Genomic DNA, 19,491 nt, shown 5'->3' with positions numbered 1-19,491 from the left:
TGGAGTCCCTGAAAAAGGAGGCCTGAGCTTCAATGGGCTCCAGAAGATGGCAGAGGACAGGAAGGCCTGGAGGAACGTGGTCCATGAGGCCGCGATGGGTTGGACACGACTTCGCAACTAACAACAACATCCTATATCCTTATTCTATTCTATTCTACATCCTTATTCTATTCTATTCTATTCTATTCTATTCTATTCTATTCTATTCTATTCTATTCTATTCTACATCCTTATTCTATCCTATCCTATCCCCTTATTCTATCATTCTTTTCTATGCTATTCGGACGTGTCAACCCCCCCCCACCCGGCCCATCAGGGCAGCTGCCACGCAAGGCAGCTTCCCACACCCCCTTTTTGCCTCCTCGCCTCCTCTGCAAAGGGGACCCACCGACAGCTCCCCCCATTCCCAGGCGGGGACCCCACTAAATAGCAACCAGCCCCCCACCTCTTCCCTGCAATGGCAGACGCCCCCTTTCCTCCCCCTCCCCCTCCCCCTCCCCCAAAGCGGAAAGCCATTTTCCAACCCCGCCACCTCCGCTTCCCCGCCTGCCCCCTCCCCTCTCTCTCTCTCTCTCTGCGGGGCAGGGGTCCTCACCTCCCGGGCGATGGTGGTGCCGATGGTGGCGCTGCTGGAGGAGCATCTTCAGGTCGCCGCCGTTCTCCTCCCGGCCGCTTCCCGGGGACGCCGCGGTGCCGGCCAGGGCCCCGGCTCTCCGCCTCTCCTTCTCGCGCTTCTCCTTGGGCCGCTTGCTCTTGGCCCCGACGGGCCCTTCCACGCCGGCCAGGCAGAGGGGCGGCGGCGGCAGGAGCAACTTGGCGGGCAGCTGGGGCTGGAAGACGAAGGAGCCGCCGCTCGCCGGGCCGCCGCTTCCGCCGCCTGAGGAGAAGGCGGCCAGGCTCCACACGGCGGGGCCTGCCGGGGAAGACGCCACGGGGATGTGAGGCGGCGGCGGCGGCGGCTGCCTGTGGCCCTCGCCGTTGAGGCGCTTGGCCGCCTTGAAGCCGCGCTCGTCCGCCTTGAGGCGCTTGGCGGCCGGCGGCTGGAGCCCGCGCGGGGAGACGCGGGCGTCGACGGCCAGAGCCGAGGGCGGCAAAGGCGGCGGCGCCGCCACCGTCGCCCCTCGCACGGGACTGGGCAGCTCCGCCATTTTGCGATCCGCTTCTATTTACCTCACAGCGCCCGCCGCTGGAGAGAACCGGGAGGGGCGGGGCGTGGAGGCAGGGAGGCGGGCCGAACGTGGCCAGCGCCACTTTCGGCGCCCAATAGGAGCGCGGCCCGCCTCGGAGAGACGGCCCGCGCCGCCAATGGCGGAGGGAGGGAGAGAGAAAGAGCGGTTGTCGGCGCTGAGGCGCCTTCTGTGAGAGGAAACGGGGAGAAGCGCGGGCGAGGCTCCGCGGCTCTGGCCGGCGGGACGCCGGGAAGCGGAGGGTGGCCTCGCCGGAGCATAGGCGAGCTGGCGTGGCTCCCTTTCCCCGCCAAGGAGGACCCCCGGCGGGAGAAGCTCCCTCCTCAGAGCCCCCATCCCCAACCGCCAGCGGCGGCCATCTTGAAGAGGTGCCTGAGCGAAGTTGGTGCCTCGGCCGGGAGAAGCGGCGGCGACCCGCCCCGGAAAGGCCCGGCAAGCCGGGAGCGCGGAGTAGGGGCTCCAAGGCCGGCCTGCGGGAAGGAACCTGGGAGAAAGAGGGGAAATTGCTCGGGGCCCGCTTCCGTCTGCAAAAAGCGAATAAACTCTTCCGCCGGCGAAGCTGGTTTTTTCGGTCCCCGGAAGATCCACGCGACGCTGGGCCCGTCTTGCTTTCGGTCGGCCTCGGGTTGCGGAAAACGGGCGGCCTGCGAAGCCGCCCCCCCCCCCTCGCCGGGAGAACCGCAGAGCCGGCTTTTGTAAAGGCGCCTCGCGGCTTACGGCGAAAAATATCTGGGCCCGCGTAACCTTGTTTTAAGGGAAGCATTAAGTCGACGTGGGAATAGGAGAGAGAGAGATGTTTTTGCCTCAGTTGGTCTTTGGAAGGGGCGTAGCTAGCCGAGGCTGTGCAAACTCACCATAAGCTGCGGAGTATTGAGAGGATTCCTATGGAAATCGAGAATCGCTATAGAAGATGGCTCTAAAATATAAGATCGTTCTGTAGAAATTGAGAATTGCAATACAAGATGATTCTAGAAGTTGAGAATTGCAATACAAGAGTTTTAAAATACAAGATAGTTCTATAGAAGTGGAGAATTGCAATACAAGATTCTATAGAAGTTGAGAATTGCAGTACAAGATGATTCTATAGAAGTTGAGAATTGCAATACAAGATAGTTCTAAAATACAAGATGGTTCGATAGAAGTTGAGAATTGCAATACAAGATAGTTCTAAAATACAAGATGATTCTATAGAAGTTGAGAATTGCAATACAAGATAGTTCTAAAGTACAAGATGGTTCGATAGAAGTTGAGAATTGCAATACAAGATAGTTCTAAAGTACAAGATGGTTCGGTAGAAGTTGAGAATTGCAATGCAAGATGATTGTATAGAAGTTGAGAATTGCAATACAAAAACGTTCTATAGAAATTGAGAATTGCATTGAAGTCTTGGCAGGCACAAGCTACTATGTAGTTTGTTCAGTCTGGTATCATGTGAAACTTACTATGTATCTTTAAGGTCCCTTTAACTTGCATGCCATATAACAAGTTCAATCATGCACTTTGTGGGTCAATTTCCAATGACTTCCCCCTTTCAAAGCTCCCTTAGCAAGGTGTGGAGCCTGAGAGATTTTATGGATAGGGGAAGCCCCCTAAATTAAGATTGTGATTGATTTTGCTTTCTGAATGGTCTGCCCATTTCCATCAAGGGCTTGCCTTGGGGGCAGCAGGGAATGGGGATGTACTTGTTGCTCTATTGCCCTAGAGATTTTTTTGAACTTGGGTCACCCAGAATTTCTCCAAATAGCCTGCAACTTTTGAGCAGGCCTCAAAATAAGTTCAACTTGCTCTGTGTTGTTTCTTCGGACATAGAGGATATCTGGTCTTTGAGAATTGGCCTCTGTCCAGACTAACAATTGCTGTTAAGTCAATAGAATATCAGAATAACAGAGTTGGGAAGGACCTTGGAGGTCTTCTAGTCCAACCCCCTGCTGAGGCAGGAAGCCCTGTATCATTTCAAACAAATGGTTGTCCAATAGCCCTGGTTAGCTTCTTCATACCTTGCCTCAGCTATGTTCTAAACTGCCCTCTTGGATTTTTTTTTTTTTTTTTTTGACACCCTGGTGATATTGCTCATTGGTGACAAACATAACTTAAGGGTAACACTAGATATTGCACGCACGCACACACACCCACACCTCATGACCTTATCTTTTCTGCCTGTGAAGATCACATCAAGTTTGTAGAAATCAGGAGAGATCCATCCAGGTCCAGGGCAACATCACCTAACCTTTGCCTCTCCTTGTTCACCCACTAGAAGGCCCAAGTTAGGACTAACCAAGGAGAGAAGCAACCTAGAACTATGGAGAAATGTCCTAACAATGAGAGCAATCAACCAAGGGAATAGTTTGCCTTCAGAAGTTGTGGATGCTCCATGACTGGAGGCTTTCAAAAAGAGACTGGACAATCATTTGCTCAAGCAGGGGGTTGGGCTAGAAGACCTCTGAGATCCCTTCCAACACTATTCTATGTTCTATGACTTCCTGTTCTTGCTTTTCTTCCCAGGGGGAAGAGCCATAGATGTTAACCACCTTATTAGGCCCTGACCCAACCAGGGGTCCCTTGAGATCTCCAGGTAATTAATGGCACCTGAGTATTTGGGTAGGTAAGATATTATCTGATGAAGCCACTATAGCAGCCCAAATGTTGAGGTTTAGAAGACTTTTAAATGTTTGAAGTGAAAAATATACTGAAACTTTTCAAGGATCAGAACTATAAACTTGAAGTTTTAACTAATAGAAATGTATTACATAAACAGAAGGACTAGTTTAACAAGTTTTTCAAAAGATACTATAGGAACAAAAGTATTAACTGAAAAATGAGACCTGACCTGGGGAATTAAGACGATTACATGAACATTTCCAGTATTTCTATCTCTTGGAAATCTGTCAGATGAATCTAGCATTCTATAATACAAAAAGTTTTTGTTAACTGCATTACTATGTGAAACTTTATAGGATAGAATTATGAAACTTTCACAGCAGGTGAAATATGTTAAGATTTGTATTCATACTAATAAATTCCACATCAAGCAATGAGTACTGAATCACCACTTTCCTCCAGATTGCAAAAACAACCCATTTCCAAAGACATCATTTGAAAGTACCCCATTTATTTAAGGATTGGAAATCCTATGTATAAACTTTATGGTCCAGCAACACAAATTCTTCCAGGAACTATAATTAGCTTTGTGATGTTGTGTTTATATAATAATGTAGGTGTTGCAATTGCTCAATATAATTTTATTCAACCTTCACAATCTAGATTGTTAAAGTTCCTCTTGTTCCTTTGTGTTTTAAACTTGCCCTGGTTTTTGTTGCAAGATTAAAAGTTCATATTCTTTAGTTATCTTAATGGTGTAATAACAGTATTAGCTACATTTATATTTCTGTTATATTTGCAGGAACTATTGGAACTCAGAATGCTTAAATAAAAGTTTTGTTTAAAAAAACGTTTTGAGGTTAACTTTGAAACTCAGAATAAGTTTTAGTATAAGTACATAGAAGCGTTTGAAAATAAGCGTAATTCATGAGAAGGCATAGATAAGGAAGTAATTTTATTTTAATATTAAAACTCGAGATTTTTACTATTGGTGCTTTTGAAAAGTTATATTGTTCTAAACACACAATGTCCGTGATACCATCTTTTAGTATGTTTCATATTCTAAAAAAAAATTGTCTTATAAGTATAATAGTGGATATTTTCAAACTGAGCTGTAGTGCCGATATAAAAATTTAGCAAACAGCACTACAGTTTTCCAGACTATTATCTCATTATTCAAGGCAAATGGGGAAAAAGGGTTTTGACTGTTTAGGTTCTCTTTATCCAATTTTAGCACTTATGGGGAAAACAGATGACATTTTAAGTCATATTTAGGCAGAAATCATGGAAATTCAAAAGGGTTTGCAAACCTTTAAGCACCACTATAAATATATTCCTAAAACATGTCTTTTAAAAAAAAAATTTACTTGGAAAATTCAGGAAGGATAGACTAAAATTACCTTTACTTGGACTTTGGACAGTGCTAATAAAATTAGCATGTTACTATGACAGATGTACTGTACCTGTGACAGTTTTGAGCTGTTCTAGAATATATTTTCCGAGGTAGGCAAGCAATGAATTTGTTTTTTAAAACTCACAACAGTCAGTTGAAATATCAGTTGCTGGAAACAAGAGCTGCACTACTTGAGCAGCAAATTGCAATTAAGGGAACCATGATCTCCCACCAGGTTTTGCTGGAGAGGAAAAAAAAAAAGCACACTAGCTTGAGGGAAGAAATCTACATTGTTTGGTCATAGCATATGTCCTCAGTACCCAGATTGTAAGCACCCTCTTGATTTTCTGAAATGCAGCCTCCAGCCACATAAGATATTAGTACACTTAAATTCAGATATTTGTCTACGTAGAACCGTTTAAGCCAGTACTTCCAGTGGCAAAACCATAACATCCCAATTTTGTGTGTATGAATGAAAGAGAAATATATGCATACACATTGCTGAATATTTCAATAAAATAATTAGCTTTGAATTAGATTAATAACTGCGTGTCTTACACTACAGCAGACCAAAAATCAAATGAAAATGCCATCATGTAGGAACTATACATGTTCCTAAAGAATTTGCCTGAACACGGTAGTTCAATTAATGTTTGTAAGGCAGTGGTTCTCAACCTGTGGGTCGGGACCCCATTTGGGGTCGAACGACCATTTCACGGGGGTCGCCACACAACGCAGTCCGCCATTTTTTTCCCCCTTAGCTGTGCTACTCCCTTTTATTCTATTGGCTTTTGAAAGCCAATAGAATAGACTCTCTTAAATAGAGTCTAATTCTATTGGCTTTCAAAAGCCAATAGGAATTGTCCAGGCTGTCTCTGCCCTGCTGAGCCCGCCAAAAGTCCCATTCTGCAAACGGTGCTGCACCAGTTGAGTAGTCCTCGACTTACGACCGGTTGAGTAGTCCTCGACTTACGACCGGTTGGGGGGTCGCGGCATTAAAAAGGTTGAGAATCACTGTTGTAAGGGAAAAGGATAGCTTGCTAACCCAAGTACCAATTTTAGAAATCTTGACCATTATCTGTATTTTTTGAGAGTTGCCAGCCTTCAGAAATTGCCATGGACTTATAATGAAAAGAGTAACTGTCAACTCTATTTAGGTACTTTAGTTTTGATTGCTATTCTTAGGATGTGATCACTAGCATGCAAATCAAAGAGGGGGCAGGGAAGGGACTTCGAGCAAAAAATATTTTACAACTAGAAGGACATTTAAGCCCAAGTCAGTAATGCTACTTCTAGAATATATATGAATAAATCATTAATTCATTTCTTGAAGAATCCCTACTATAAACAAAGTGGTAGGAGGCCTTTTGGGAAGTTGACAGTGAAGATTGTCAAGAAAGAGTGATGCAGTAAGAATGTTGGTACTTTCAAATTTTTACATAAAACTGTCTTAGGGAAAATATTTTACTATCATTATTAGTCTATAATTTTAATCCTGATGATACTTACCAAGGCTTTTCTTTCAAAAATTCTAAAGATTTAAATTGAAATACAATATAAAGGATAACTTAAAGGATTTTAAAATATTATTTTACTGACAGTTCAAATATGTTGATAACACTAGTCTCTATAGGTAAGTTGTTCATGCGAAAAAATCTGGTCTTTCAAGGCACTTACGGAATATCAGTGACTAGATGAAAACCAGGACAAATTAGGATTGACAGTTGAAACAGTATATAATATAAAAATAACCTTTTGCTTACAATTTACAAAATGTATTACAATCTTCATCTCTGCTTTTCTGTAATTCTGAATGTGCACCCAACATTTTCTTTTTTAAAAAAAACAAACTATTTTCTAAAACATTAGGGCAAATAATTTACAAGGTACACAACTTTAGTTCATGCAGAGATTTCTTACACCTTCTGTTAATACTTTATGATTGCAGCTTTATCAAATTATATACCTGGCTTGCCCTATACATACACAAAATAAAATGTACATGGTAATCAAACTTTTGCAACAAAAAAAAAAGTCCATAAACTCAATTTGTCAAAAGTTTCACCATATTAACATGTCTATAAACAGTGTTTTAACAGGTTTAAAAGACATTAAGGCAATAATACTTGAAGTAACAAACCATAAGTAATACTTTTTAAAAAAAAATGTAATAAGGCAGATTGATGGCCCCAGCAAAAAGTTTAAGTTTGAAGTATAGAATCCACCATTTTGAATCTTTAATATTTGTGTAGATGTATACAAAAGTGTACCATTGTGTAGCTATATGTACACTGATAGTTCCCCAAAAAAATAAAGTGTTGGAATACTATGGATCTTGTTCAGTGGCACTTGAATTTTCCAGTATAATTTAATATGTATCCATTCGTTCTCGCATCATGTCCATTCTGAAGGAGGATCTCTTGGTCCTTTTGGTCTTCCACAGCGGCTACCAAACCCTGAAGGACAACAAATCCATTAAAAGAAAGCACCTCACTAACAATATATGCTTAGCGAAACCTTCACAACTTTTGTAGCCAATTTAGCACATGCTGCTACCGTGACAGTATAATTTTCAAAGAGCCACGATAGGAGGTGTGGGAGACCTCACGAAACAACCCAAAGATCAAAGGAACGGAAACAGCATAAGCCAACACATCCGTTCACCCAGAAACTTAAGGTGGGTGGCTTCTCTATCGGAAAGTAAGTAAATCCCACCAAAATTCACACTGAGGAGCATCAGCATCTTTGCCACAAATGTCTACAGGGCAGAGTAGCTTCAAAACTATAATAAGATCATCTGAAGAAAAGAAAAAAAGTACATTTACTATTTGGAAAATATGAAGACGCTTGATTTCTAAAATTAAGCGAATGTTCTGTTTCTTGCTAAACCACAAGCAGGTTAATTTCACTTTATTATTTCTAATGGGAGGGAAACCTAAAACTAAAATATTTTCCCCTACAGTTACTGATTCCCCAATAATATTCCTGCTTTAAATCCTGCCTAACAATAATCTTCTAAAAATCTGTAAATTTAGTATCTTATGCTAACTTGGTCCCACCATCCCCACGAACATACAATCCGAGGGGCCAACATGAGGCAGCTGTCTCATTGCAAATAGGGCTTGGATGACATCTCGCACTTTTGAGGCCAATGAGAAAACACAGCACCATTTAAATTGTGTAATACCAGAGGATGCCAGCCTTTCTGGGTTGGTGGCCTGGTGGGAAAGGGAGCGACAGCCACCTTTATGGCGCACACACGCAAATGTGGCTGCGTGCGTGTGCACACAAATAGGGCTGTGAGCATGTGCGCTCTGCGAATGGGGCTGCTTGCGCCGGTGAGAGGCTTGTGGCTTGCCCGGTGCTGGTGAGAAGCTTGTGGCTCGCAGCTCAGCTAGCACCAGCGAGAGGCTCGCGGCTCAGCTAACGCTAGGCCAGCCACTCATGCGGCCCAGTGGCCACAGCCCGGTAGCCCAGAGGTTGCGGACCTCTGGTGCAATGGACACAAACGCAGTTAATGCTATTTTTCATTCCATTCTCCAGGGGTTAAAAAGTCAGGCAGAATAGTAATCAGCACTTTACCAATATCCATAGCCTCAATTGCAATGTCTGCTGAGGGCTGTCCTTTAGGAGTTGGACTGGCAGAAGATGGTTGAGGTATTAGATCAGCTGGAGATTTGTCTCCCAGCTCTGAGTTATCTGCAAGAAAAGATACCATTAATAATGGGCAAGTTTTCAAAGCCGAGCATTAAGATCTAGATTCGCGGATCTACCGTGCCAGATATTGCAGCGATCTCGATTTTAATACCTCACTTGCATGCAAGCAAACTTTTCTTACATTTAAAAAAAAAACTTTTACGAGTAAGCAGGGTAGTAAAATTTGAAAAATGTATCTCTTAGATTGCAAAAACACTTCCTTTCTTATCAAGGAAAATTCTGGTTAATGAGAGCTAAGCATTTTCAAGCACCTCCTATAATCTCACACCAGAAGCCATAAAATGCCCAGAGCTTCTGCAAGCAAAGGAGCATCATTTCCCACCGCACCTATGGAAGTCAGCTACCAATTTTGCAAAACTGATTTAAATCTTAAGTCTTGGGGGGTCCGTGGCCATGTTCCTTGACCACAAAAGGTATTTAAAGGGGGTCCGTAGTGGAGAAAAGGTTGAGAACCACTGTCCTACAGCATTGCCCTCATCTTTTTCTTTTTTTAAAAAAAAAAATCTTAATTAGATCTCATTGCTACCTCGAACGAACATAATTTTCTATTTGTCAGTGTAAGTTTCATAAAAGAAATAGGGGTTGGACTAAAATACCTCCAAGGTCTCTTTCAACTCCTGTTATTCTGTAAACAACAAGTAAACCCGTAGCCATGAATGAGTAATGAACAGCAAAGCCTTCTAAACCCCAAATACAGTAGGAAATCTGAGTGAAAGCTATTAATCTGAGCGTGGGAGACTTAAATCTTTCAGCTTTTCCCGGTTCTTTTTTCTTGTTCTTTTGGAACAGCAGAATTTTGAGTTCCAGTTCTTTGGCATCATAGTAGAATGACGTCAAACTCGCAATGTCACATGACGTGTCGTGACGTATTGCGACTTTTTTTTCCGTTGCCGGCAATGCGGTGGGCGCGGTTTCGATATGACACATCCGGACCGCGGGCCGGCAGTTTGACACCCCTGAGTTTTTTTTTCTTCTTTAGCCTGTAGTTTAGTACAGACTTACCAAATGTGCACTTTAATGAAGTAAGTAAACTCATTTGCAAGGATTCTTGGCTACAGCCCCAATTTTTTGTGATGCATTTTAAAACATTCTGGGAAAAGTGCTTTCAAGAATAAGCCTTTTAGGAAAAAAGTATTCTTAGATGAGTTAAAACGGAGTAGAATATTGTAAAATTGCAAGCTCCTGCAGAAAAAAAAAAGTAAAACTAGGAAATGGAGAAACTAAACAAAATGGAAATAATTTGACTGTTTCTACTCCTTTACTATGTTCTCGTTTTCCCCAAACCTTGGGTTTAGCTGGGGGGGAGGGGAGCTTGTTGGATATATTGTTATTAGTATTGCTTTTTAATATACAGTAATTGAATTTTATCTTGCTTTGGTCTATATTGGATATTTATGGTAATATATTGTGAGCTGCCAAGAGTCATTTGGAGTTGGGTGGTAAAATAAATTGTATACACTCACCCTCTTCATTGGCCTATCACAATCTAACTGTATGCCCCCTCAGGCAGTTACTGTTTATAACCCAGTTTCCTAACTAAACCAACGTAAGTAACTGCATTATTCAGGCAATATTTCTTTAGCTTCCATTCACACTTCCTAGAGGTTCACCCAGTAAAGGCTTAACAATTAGTAACAATAGTTTTCCTTTCCATGTATAAGTGGAAATGCTTTCTATTTATGCACCAGAGTTGACTTCATATAGTTCTGTAGCTACACAATTCCAAACCCACAACAGTCTGAATTGAATTTGATTAGCGAATTGTGTTCTTTAAGCTCTTAGCTGGCTTACCAAGCTGTGAAGACCCAGTGATTTTCATTCCCTGTTAACATAAAAATACAAAAAAGAACTGTGGTTTCATGGAAGAGAGCTAAATGCACATACTGGAATCATAAGCATTATATATTCCAAAATAAGAGAATTTCCGCGGCTCGGCATTGAACTACGGAGTTCCTGGTGCTCTCTGAATTCGGTTATTTGCAGATGTTTTGTTATCTAACTAGGTAAAAGAGAAGAAGAGTCTTGGTGGCGCAGAGGTTAGAATGAAGTATTGCAGGATAATTCTGCCGACTGCCAGCAGTTTGTTTCTGACCAGCTCAAGGTTGACTCGGCTCGTGTGAGTTAAGTGTGGGGTTTGCTCTCTGTTTCTATAGCTTCTCCTGCCTATTCATTAAACAGGAAGCACACTTAACTTATGCTGATGATATTACCTAGTTGGATAATGAAACATCTGCAAAAAGAAAAAAAGTTAAAGTACCTGCAAACACGCTAGAATTAAAATAAAGCAGCTATTCCATATTTTTGCCCTCGTTGTTGAGCTAACTGATGGGTGAATGTCTAAGATTAAAACTATCATAAAGTGCTTTAATGGCTAATATGTGCTGGGCTTCAGGGCTTAGTGACCATGACCCCCAACCTTTTGGGGACCAGGGACCGGTTCTGTGGAGAAAGCTTTTCCCACGGACCAGAGTGCGTGGTTTTGTGTGCCACCTGCATCCCATGGATGGGGCTTTCTTTGTTCGTGCAGACCGGTTGCTGGCATGCCGCGGACCGGTAGCAGTCCACAGACCAGGGTTAGGGATCCCTGATTTAGAAAACAGAGTTCAAGACACTTGGCTCTAAAGACAGTAGCCTAGTCAGTTTCCCGTGATGTTTGCAGTCACAGTTGCTGGCAAACATCTGGAAATCTGTTTCCTAGATCTCAGTCAACATTGAAGCCCAACACAGCTTAACATGAAAACTACCTTTTATCCTATCATCACTGGATTAAAGGTTTGTTGTTATTAGTTGCGAAGTTGTGTCCGACCCATCGCGACCCCATGGACAACATTCCTCCAGGCCTTCCTGTCCTCTGCCATCTTCTGGAGTCCATTTAAGCTCACACCTACTGCTTCAGTGACTCCCTCCAGCCACCTCATTCTCTGTCGTCCCCTTCTTCTCTTGCCCTCCATCTTTCCCAGCATTAGGCTCTTCTCCAATGAGTCCTTCCTTCTCATGAGGTGGCCAAAGTCCTTGAGTTTCAACTTCAGGATCTGGCCTTCTAAAGAGCAGTCGGGGTTGATCTCCTCTAGGACTGACTGGTTTGATCACCTTGAAGTAATCCTAACTCCGCTCTGTTCTGTCCTTTCGCCCTAAAACACTTTAAAGTTTGGTTCAAAGAGCTAAGGCAGTTTCTTGAAGAATAAAGGAAGGACAGACTATCCTTCCATTCCATTTATCAGATTCAGAACCACATGGCTATTACTCCACAAAGGACATATTCAAGCTGTCTATAATTACCCACCACAAATTCCCTCAGCGAACAATTCATAAATCAAGGGATCACTTAGGAAGCCGCCAAACAGCCATTATTTACACACACACACACACACACACACACACACACACACACACACACACACACACACCAGACAGCATATTCCCAAAGGCCATTACCAGTATCTTATTCCTATGCTGTGTGTTTCTTTCTCTGTATTATCGTACTTACTGTACATTTTGGTTGTTCAGAGGTGTTCTGGTCTTGTAACAAATTCCATTCAGCCGACTGTTGAAGAGCAGGACTTTTTGTCAAAGCTGTGACTAAAAAAATTTAAAAAAAAAACAAAAACAAAAACAAATTACTTCTAAAAGAAGTAACCTCCATAAAACGTTCGCAGTTGCATTTTAAAACTAAACAAAGCTGCAGTGCGGAGACCAGACATGGAGCTCTGCTTTCTAATTCAACTTTTTCCAGCTGCAGGAAAGTCTCTATCAGCTGAATCAAGAGGAACTGTTTAACACAGGGGTCTTGAAACTCGGCCGTTTGATGACTTGTGGACTTCAGCTCCCAGAATTCCTCAGCCAGGCGTGCCTGGCTGAGGAATTCTGGGACTTGAAGTCCACAAGTCATCAAACGGCCGAGTTTCAAGACCCTGGTTTAGAAAGTTTGCATTTGGCTTTTTTAAAAAAACCTTGTTGTTAAAATAGTAAACAATGGTTTGTGTGGTGACTTGTACCCAGAGTTCTCACTCCTTAGATGTGTAGTTAAGCATCAGATCCAAGGTAGCAGCGGTTCCCTCAGTGCAGGGGTCTTCAAACTTGGCCCTTTGATGACTTGTGGACTTCAACTCCCAGAATTCCTCAGCCAGGCATGCCTGGCTGAGGAATTCTGGGAGTTGAAGTCCACAAGTCATCAAAGGGCCAAGTTTGAAGACCCCTGGTTTAACAGAAGGAGCCTCAGCAGATTCCACACGTGATCTATTCAACAGAAGCTATAATCCAGCAACCTAACTAAGCGAATAGGCGAGGGCCATTTCCCTTCAACCATTTGACCCCAATCCTGCATTCTGCACGTGCACTTCCAGTGCAAGGTCAAACTCACCCTGTTGACTTGCTAGCACAAGCAATTCCAGCGTTCTTTCTGGCAAGGTGGGAGAAAAGTCATCGTTCGCCCCTGCAATTCGAGTTGAATAAAACTTGTCAGTGAGCAGGGACGGCCAGGAAACCTTAGTCAGATCGCCTAAATATTTAAGTAAGGGATTCTATAATGTACCAATGAAATGAACTTTAGAGCAGTGGTTCCCCAACCTTTCCGGCTTGGTGGACAGGCAAAATGGGGGGAAAGGAGATGGTTCTATGTGAGCAGCAGGTGTGTGCAGCTCTATTTGTGCAAGCGGCAGGCAGGCACACCTGCCGCTCAAGCAAGTGAAGCTACAGTAGTGAAATGTCTGCAAGAAAAACAGCCAAGCTCAGAGAGCACCAAGGACCCCACAAGGCTTAGCCGTGCGTGAATCCTTCTAGTCAACGTTTCTGGAGACTCCATCAAAGGCTGGAACGAGGCCTCTTCGTAATATATATCACTTGGCCCAGATACATTATTTGAACATCCAGGCTAGCTGTGTGCTGCATTTGAAGTGCAACAATGCACTAAGGTTTGCGTTGGTGGAGAAGACACAGTGCCGCCTGCAATTTGGGGTGTGGTGGTCGTAGCCACGTCCCTGTCTGTGGACTGGCCCACGCAAACTCTTTAGGTTTTCTCAGCAGTAGCTACAGTACAGTAGTGGCCAAAATTGTGGAAACCTTTTGGGAAAAGTGTATTTTTGAGGTTTGATGGCTGATAAAACCGCTTTTTTTTTGGAGTAGTACCATAAAATTATATATCAATGGAAAGATAATTTAATCAAGAGTGTAATGCAACGTAGTTTGTTCAATTATCTGTGCTGTATTCTATGAAAACTTATAGCCAAATAACCAGAAAAAGGAAGCACAACTTGCTTAGGTTGATCTCAGGTAGCTTTCCTTCATCCGATGGTAACCAATGAGCGTGAGTGTTTAGGGAGCCAATCGGGTGTCGTCTTGTTTTGGCCATGAGCCAATCAGATCACAGTAGGATCCGGTGATTGATGTCACGTATTGAAGGCTGAGAGGAGGACATTTGTCAGTGTGTTATGCGATGGCTATCAAGTTGGTTGGGTTGTTTTGTGTTCTTTCATTGAGTGAACTTGTAAAACGTAATAAAATTAAAGTAATGGTGCAAAGAGTCGACTGGTCGCCCAGAAAGGGATGTAAAATAGTATTATTAAGTGAACAAGGCTACAGTCATAAAGAAATTAGAAGAAAAATGGGTAGAAACCTAACCAAAGGTGGCATTTCTGCTGTACACTTTTCCCAAAAGGTTTCCACCATTTTGGCCACTACTGTATGCACGCACTCGCCCGCCACCTGTGCAGCCTGGTTCCAAACGGACCCCCGACCAATATGGGGCCATGGCCTGGGGATGGGGGAACCCCTGCTTTAGAGTGATGCCTCCTATTATACTTGCTATGATTTACTAATTCACTTTGCAAGACTGCCGTTTCACAGAGTAAAACTGTAATCACTTAATCTCCAAGGAACCCGAGCCTTTCACCAAGCTAATGATCAAATTAGCTGAGGATTTAGGCAAAATTTAAGACTGGCAAGGAAAGGGGATTTGTCCGTAACAATCCTGCCTCCTGTGCTCATCCCGGCAGGAGAGATTAATTTATCCTGAACCTGAGGGAGGGGGCCCCAAAGGGCTGCTTTCCACTTGATGGAGGGACCCCCTCCCTCGCCAGTGAACATCAATTCACAAACCAGTTAAAAGCTGAGCTATTCCACAGGGTCATTTGGCAGTTAAAACTGCCTGTGTTGGTAGAACCCAAGGCTGGCGTATCTAGTCATGCTGTTTTTAAATTACTTTTTGATTTCACAGTTCAGCTTTTGCTGTTGCAGACTGCCATGAGTTACCTGATTTGGGGACAGGCTGACCAGGATTACTCCTTTTTATATACTCGTGGCTAACGTGGATGTTGCTTATCTCTAGGCGAATGGTGGGTAGACGTTGTTTATCCCTATGCGCCTGCTGATGGCTGATTTGTGTCAAAAAGCCAAAAAGGAAACAAAAGGACCAAAAACACCTCCTCCCCAGCAATCAACACCCAGATGCGCAGAGGTTATCACCAACATTAACACTAGCCCGGTGGTGGCGAACTTATGGCACGCATACCAGAGGTGGCGCTCAGAGCCCTCTCTGTGGGCATGCATGCCATTGCCCCAGCCCTGCCTCCCCCGTAGCCCGCTCACCAGCATCCCGCCCCCAGAAAAGAGTCGCCCCTGGGCACGGCCCGCAGGGAGCAGCACAGCCAAGTGTCACATGTTCCGACTAATGAAGCACTTCAAAGAACTTTCAGGCATGTTTCCTAAAATCTTTATTGCAGAGCTACAGTTTTGCCGGTCGCCATGATGGACTGGTTGATGCCAGAATCTGAACTTCCTTTCGCTGGCATCAAGCTTTCCTTGCTAAACCCTTCCCTTCTCATGCAGTCACAGGTCACATTATCCAATTAGTGAGAAGGTCAAAAGTTTGCTTCCTCTTTCTTTCCCGGGCTTTCCCCCCCCCCCCCGCCCAGTCTAAGCTAAGTATTAACCCAATAAATGCCAGACAGTTTTGAATATTGTCAAAGCAAGAATATACAGTATTTGCAGCATTGACACCAAGGACATGGCAGCCAGGCAGCGGGAACAAGATTCTGTCCTCGTGCCCCATCACGGGGCGCAGCAGAAGGCGTGACCGCCTTGGCACTACAGGGCCACCTGGGCAATCTGCTGCGGCGGGCCTTGGAGGTGCTGGGTGGCCCTGCGAGAGGCGGGGAGGTTTTTGGGGCACTCGGTCTCTAAAAGGTTCATCATCACTGCCCTAGACCAACAAATCAACAAGTAAACAAGAAACTACCAATTCCGACAAACAGTAAACAGCCTAGTCAAGGAATCACCAAGAATACTCCCACAGCAAGAGAGAAAGGAAAGCCACTAGTACAGAAGCCCCCACCCACCCAACCTTTTGGGCACCAGGGACCGGTTCCGTGGAGTTTTTTTCCACGGAATGGAGGGGGTGTGGTTTCACGCGCTGCCCGCATCCCTCGGATGGGGCTTCACATGTTTGCACGGACCGGTGTCTGGCATGCCACGGACCGGTGCTGGTCCACGGCCCGGGGGTTCGGGACCCCTGCACTAGTATAAAAAGATCACACTCCATTCCCTTCTAGCACTGATAATGTTACCTAGTTTGGTAATGAAACGTCTGCAAGAAAAACAGCCAAGCTCAGAGAGCGCCAAGGGCCCCACTTCCTGCTGGGCGCAATTTGCTCTCGTTTCCTTTCTTTCTTTCTTTCTTTCTTTCTTTCTTTCTTTCTTTCTTTCTTTCTTTCTTTCTTTCTTTCTTTCTTTCTTTCTTTCTTTCTTTCCTAATTCGGTAAAAATAAAATTTAGCGCCACTTACCTTTCTCGGATTCGGAATGCATTAGGAGGACCGGGTTATCCTGCTTCGCAATGGACATCGGCCACGCTTTTCTAGCAGAAACGTTTTCTGTGTTAGTAGCTGCGGAAACCGTGGCACTTGCCACGGAAACGTTAGACGGGCTAGGCGCCACGTAGCCCTCGCAGTTTCTCTCGTCCGTATCCGAATCATCCGAGTGCAGAGGATTCGTGAAACACAGGGGGGCTCTAGCAGGGAGCGGGCCGCTGGGGCGATGAACTGCTGGTTCACTGGGAGGGGGCTCCATTTGCGCTGGCAGGCCTGAGTCGACGTGCAGATTTTTAACTTCGTGACATAGAACGGGTAAAGAGGCCTCCTCGGATAGCGGCTGCTCAGGTTTAGCCTCTTCTAACGACCACATGGCGTGTCCCTTCTCTTTGTGAAGGGGCAAAGAGTCTGGCCTTCCCAGAGCATCGGGAATTGTCGTAAGGCCCTGATGTCCGTCCGGAGAGGATATTGCCACTGGCGTTGCTGGCTGCAGGTCGCATTCGATGCCGGGGTTCTGTACAGTCTCCGTAGGGGCATCTCCTGAGCCGCGCTCCTGCGGTTTGGAGGCCGCCTCCGCCGCGCCAGGCGGGCACGTTTTGACTTTAAGTGCATTGCCCCGACTTAGGACGGGGTTCCCGTCGAAGCTCCGTGGGCCTTCCTGGAGGGGCACTTTCTTAATTTCGAAGCTCAAGTTGTGTTCCAGCTTTCTGTCGGCAGGATCGGACGATTCGTGCTTCCCTGAATATTCCCTGGATTTACCGTAATTGTCGTTGAGGTCTGTCGGCTGCTCCGAAGACAGCATGTGCAAAACGGGCTTGGGGTGGTATCGGTCGTTGTCTTGCCAAACAGTCGTCACGGTTGGGTAGGCCGAAGGAGGCGACGGGGTTAGAATGGGTGGGACCGGATGGGGCTCTGGGGCCTGCAAAATTTCTTCTTTCACGTCTCCCTCAACGAGGCAACTAAACACAATCGTGAGAATAGGGGGATGAGTATTTCTGAGGCACAGACACACGCACGGGTGAGATAAAACAGATTAGAGCACGCAGGCTAATTTTGCCCACTGCCAGGAGTTCGATCCTGACCGGCTCCAGGTTGATTCAGCCTTCCGTCCTTGCGAGGTTGGTAAAATGAAGACTCAGATTGTTGGGGGCAATAGGCTGACTCTGTAAACTGCTTAGAATGGGCTGTAAAGCACTGTGATAGCACTTAGTGCTATTACTAAGTCAGGAGGGAGGGAGGGAGGGAGGGAAGGAAAGGAAAGGAGGGAGGGAGGAAGAAAAATAAGGAGGGAGGGAGGAGAGAGGGAGAAAAGGAAGGAAGGAAAGAGGGAGGGAGGGAGGAAGAAAAGGAAGGAGGGAGGGAGGGAGGAAGGAAGAACGGACCCAGGTGGTGCAGTGAGTAGAATGCAGTATTGCAGGCTAATTCTGCCCACTGCTAGGAGTTCGATCCTGACCAGTTTAAGGTTGATTCAGCCTTACGTCCTTCCGAGGTCGGTAAAATGAAGACCCAGATTGTTGGGGGCCATATGCTGACTCTGTAAACCGCTTAGAATGGGCTGTAAAGCACCATGAAGCGGTGTATGTATTAAGTCTGAGTGCAATTGTTATTAGTATACAGTTAGTCCTCCAGTTACAATCATTCATTTAGGGACGCTTCAAAGTTACAATGACATTGGAAAAAGTTGACTTATGACTGCTTTTCACATTTAACGACCGTCCCCATGATCATATGATCAAAATTCAAGCGCTTGGCAATTGGCATGTATTTATAACGGACGTGTGATCTCCATTTCCCAGCCAGCTTCCGACAAGCACAAACAATAGGGGAAGGCAAATTTGCTTAATGACCACGTGATTTACTTAACAACTGTGGCAAAAAAGGTCACAAATAAGGCACGATTCACTTAACAACCGCCTGTCTTTAGCAACAGAAATTTTGGGCTCAGCTGTACTTGTAAATTGAGGACTGCCTGCTTAGAGTTGCAATTAAGTATAAGGCGATGTCATTCGCAATTGTAGACATTTTGAGATTCAATGCCATGTGTAACAGCGAAAGTCTGTGAAATCACACTTCCTTCCAACGTTTTCAGTCGATATGTTTGAAATTTGAATAAAAGTCCGATCAGAACTACGAAAGATAATGAAGGCAAGATAATATACACTACACAAGGGATCTTCAAACTTGGCCCTTTTATGGCTTGTGGACTTCAACTCCCAGAATTCCTGAGCCAGCATGGCTCAGCCTGGAAACCTCTCCCTTTCCCCTCAGCGTGGCTGGCTGAGGAATTCTGGGAGTTGAAGTCCACAAGTCATAAAAGGGCCAAGTTTGAAGAACTCTGCAATACACTGTGGAAAAAAAAGATGGATCTTGTTGCCTTTGGGAATTGCCAAGATCCATTTGCTTTCTCCGGATATTTTCATTTTAGTTTTATAGTCAGCTGAAAAGCAATGCTGTCTTGTGGCAAACTTGAAAGTATCTATTTGGTGGGAATAAGAATAACTGAAAAGTATTATCTTGCATATGAGTAGATTTTAGATAATTATTAATAGTTTTAATTATATTATTTTAGTTTATAATTTGTTAACACTTGTTTTGAAAAAGAGTTAAAGTGTGTTATGGTTTTGATTGAGAGTATAGCTGGTTAATGTCAGTTAGATTATGTTTATTTGTTACCCTGTAATCAGCTCTGGGAAGTGGGGGAGGGGGGAAGGGGGTGGGAGGGGTTTATATTGTATTAAATTCGTAAAACTTTTAATAAAGAAAAGAATAAGAATAGAATAGAATAGAATAGAATA

General features: G+C 44.5%; 2 protein-coding genes across 2 annotated transcripts in view; both read right to left on the bottom strand.

Moving 5' to 3' along the window:
- RSBN1L (round spermatid basic protein 1 like) overlaps nt 1-1,212 on the bottom strand; it is a 36,819-nt gene extending 35,607 nt beyond the window's left edge. The window contains exon 1 of the mRNA XM_039354504.1: nt 596-1,212. Coding sequence (XP_039210438.1) covers nt 596-1,148 — 553 coding nt within the window. The 5' untranslated portion in view covers nt 1,149-1,212. The remainder of the gene's footprint in view (nt 1-595) is intronic.
- A 5,539-nt stretch (nt 1,213-6,751) lies between these two features.
- Nucleotides 6,752-19,491, bottom strand: part of PTPN12 (protein tyrosine phosphatase non-receptor type 12) — a 53,297-nt gene continuing 40,557 nt past the window's right edge. Inside the window, exons 13-18 of the mRNA XM_039354503.1 lie at nt 16,673-17,655; nt 13,256-13,327; nt 12,383-12,474; nt 10,687-10,717; nt 8,761-8,877; nt 6,752-7,634 (exon numbers count right to left, since the gene is read on the bottom strand). Coding sequence (XP_039210437.1) covers nt 7,573-7,634; nt 8,761-8,877; nt 10,687-10,717; nt 12,383-12,474; nt 13,256-13,327; nt 16,673-17,655 — 1,357 coding nt within the window. The 3' untranslated portion in view covers nt 6,752-7,572. The remainder of the gene's footprint in view (nt 7,635-8,760; nt 8,878-10,686; nt 10,718-12,382; nt 12,475-13,255; nt 13,328-16,672; nt 17,656-19,491) is intronic.

Source organism: Crotalus tigris, unplaced genomic scaffold, assembly GCF_016545835.1.
Source record: "Crotalus tigris isolate CLP2741 ecotype Arizona unplaced genomic scaffold, ASM1654583v1 scf7180000018553.2237530, whole genome shotgun sequence".
Taxonomy (NCBI): domain Eukaryota; kingdom Metazoa; phylum Chordata; class Lepidosauria; order Squamata; family Viperidae; genus Crotalus; species Crotalus tigris.
Note: the sequence above shows the minus strand (reverse complement) of the source record. Positions and strands in the feature narration are given on the sequence as shown.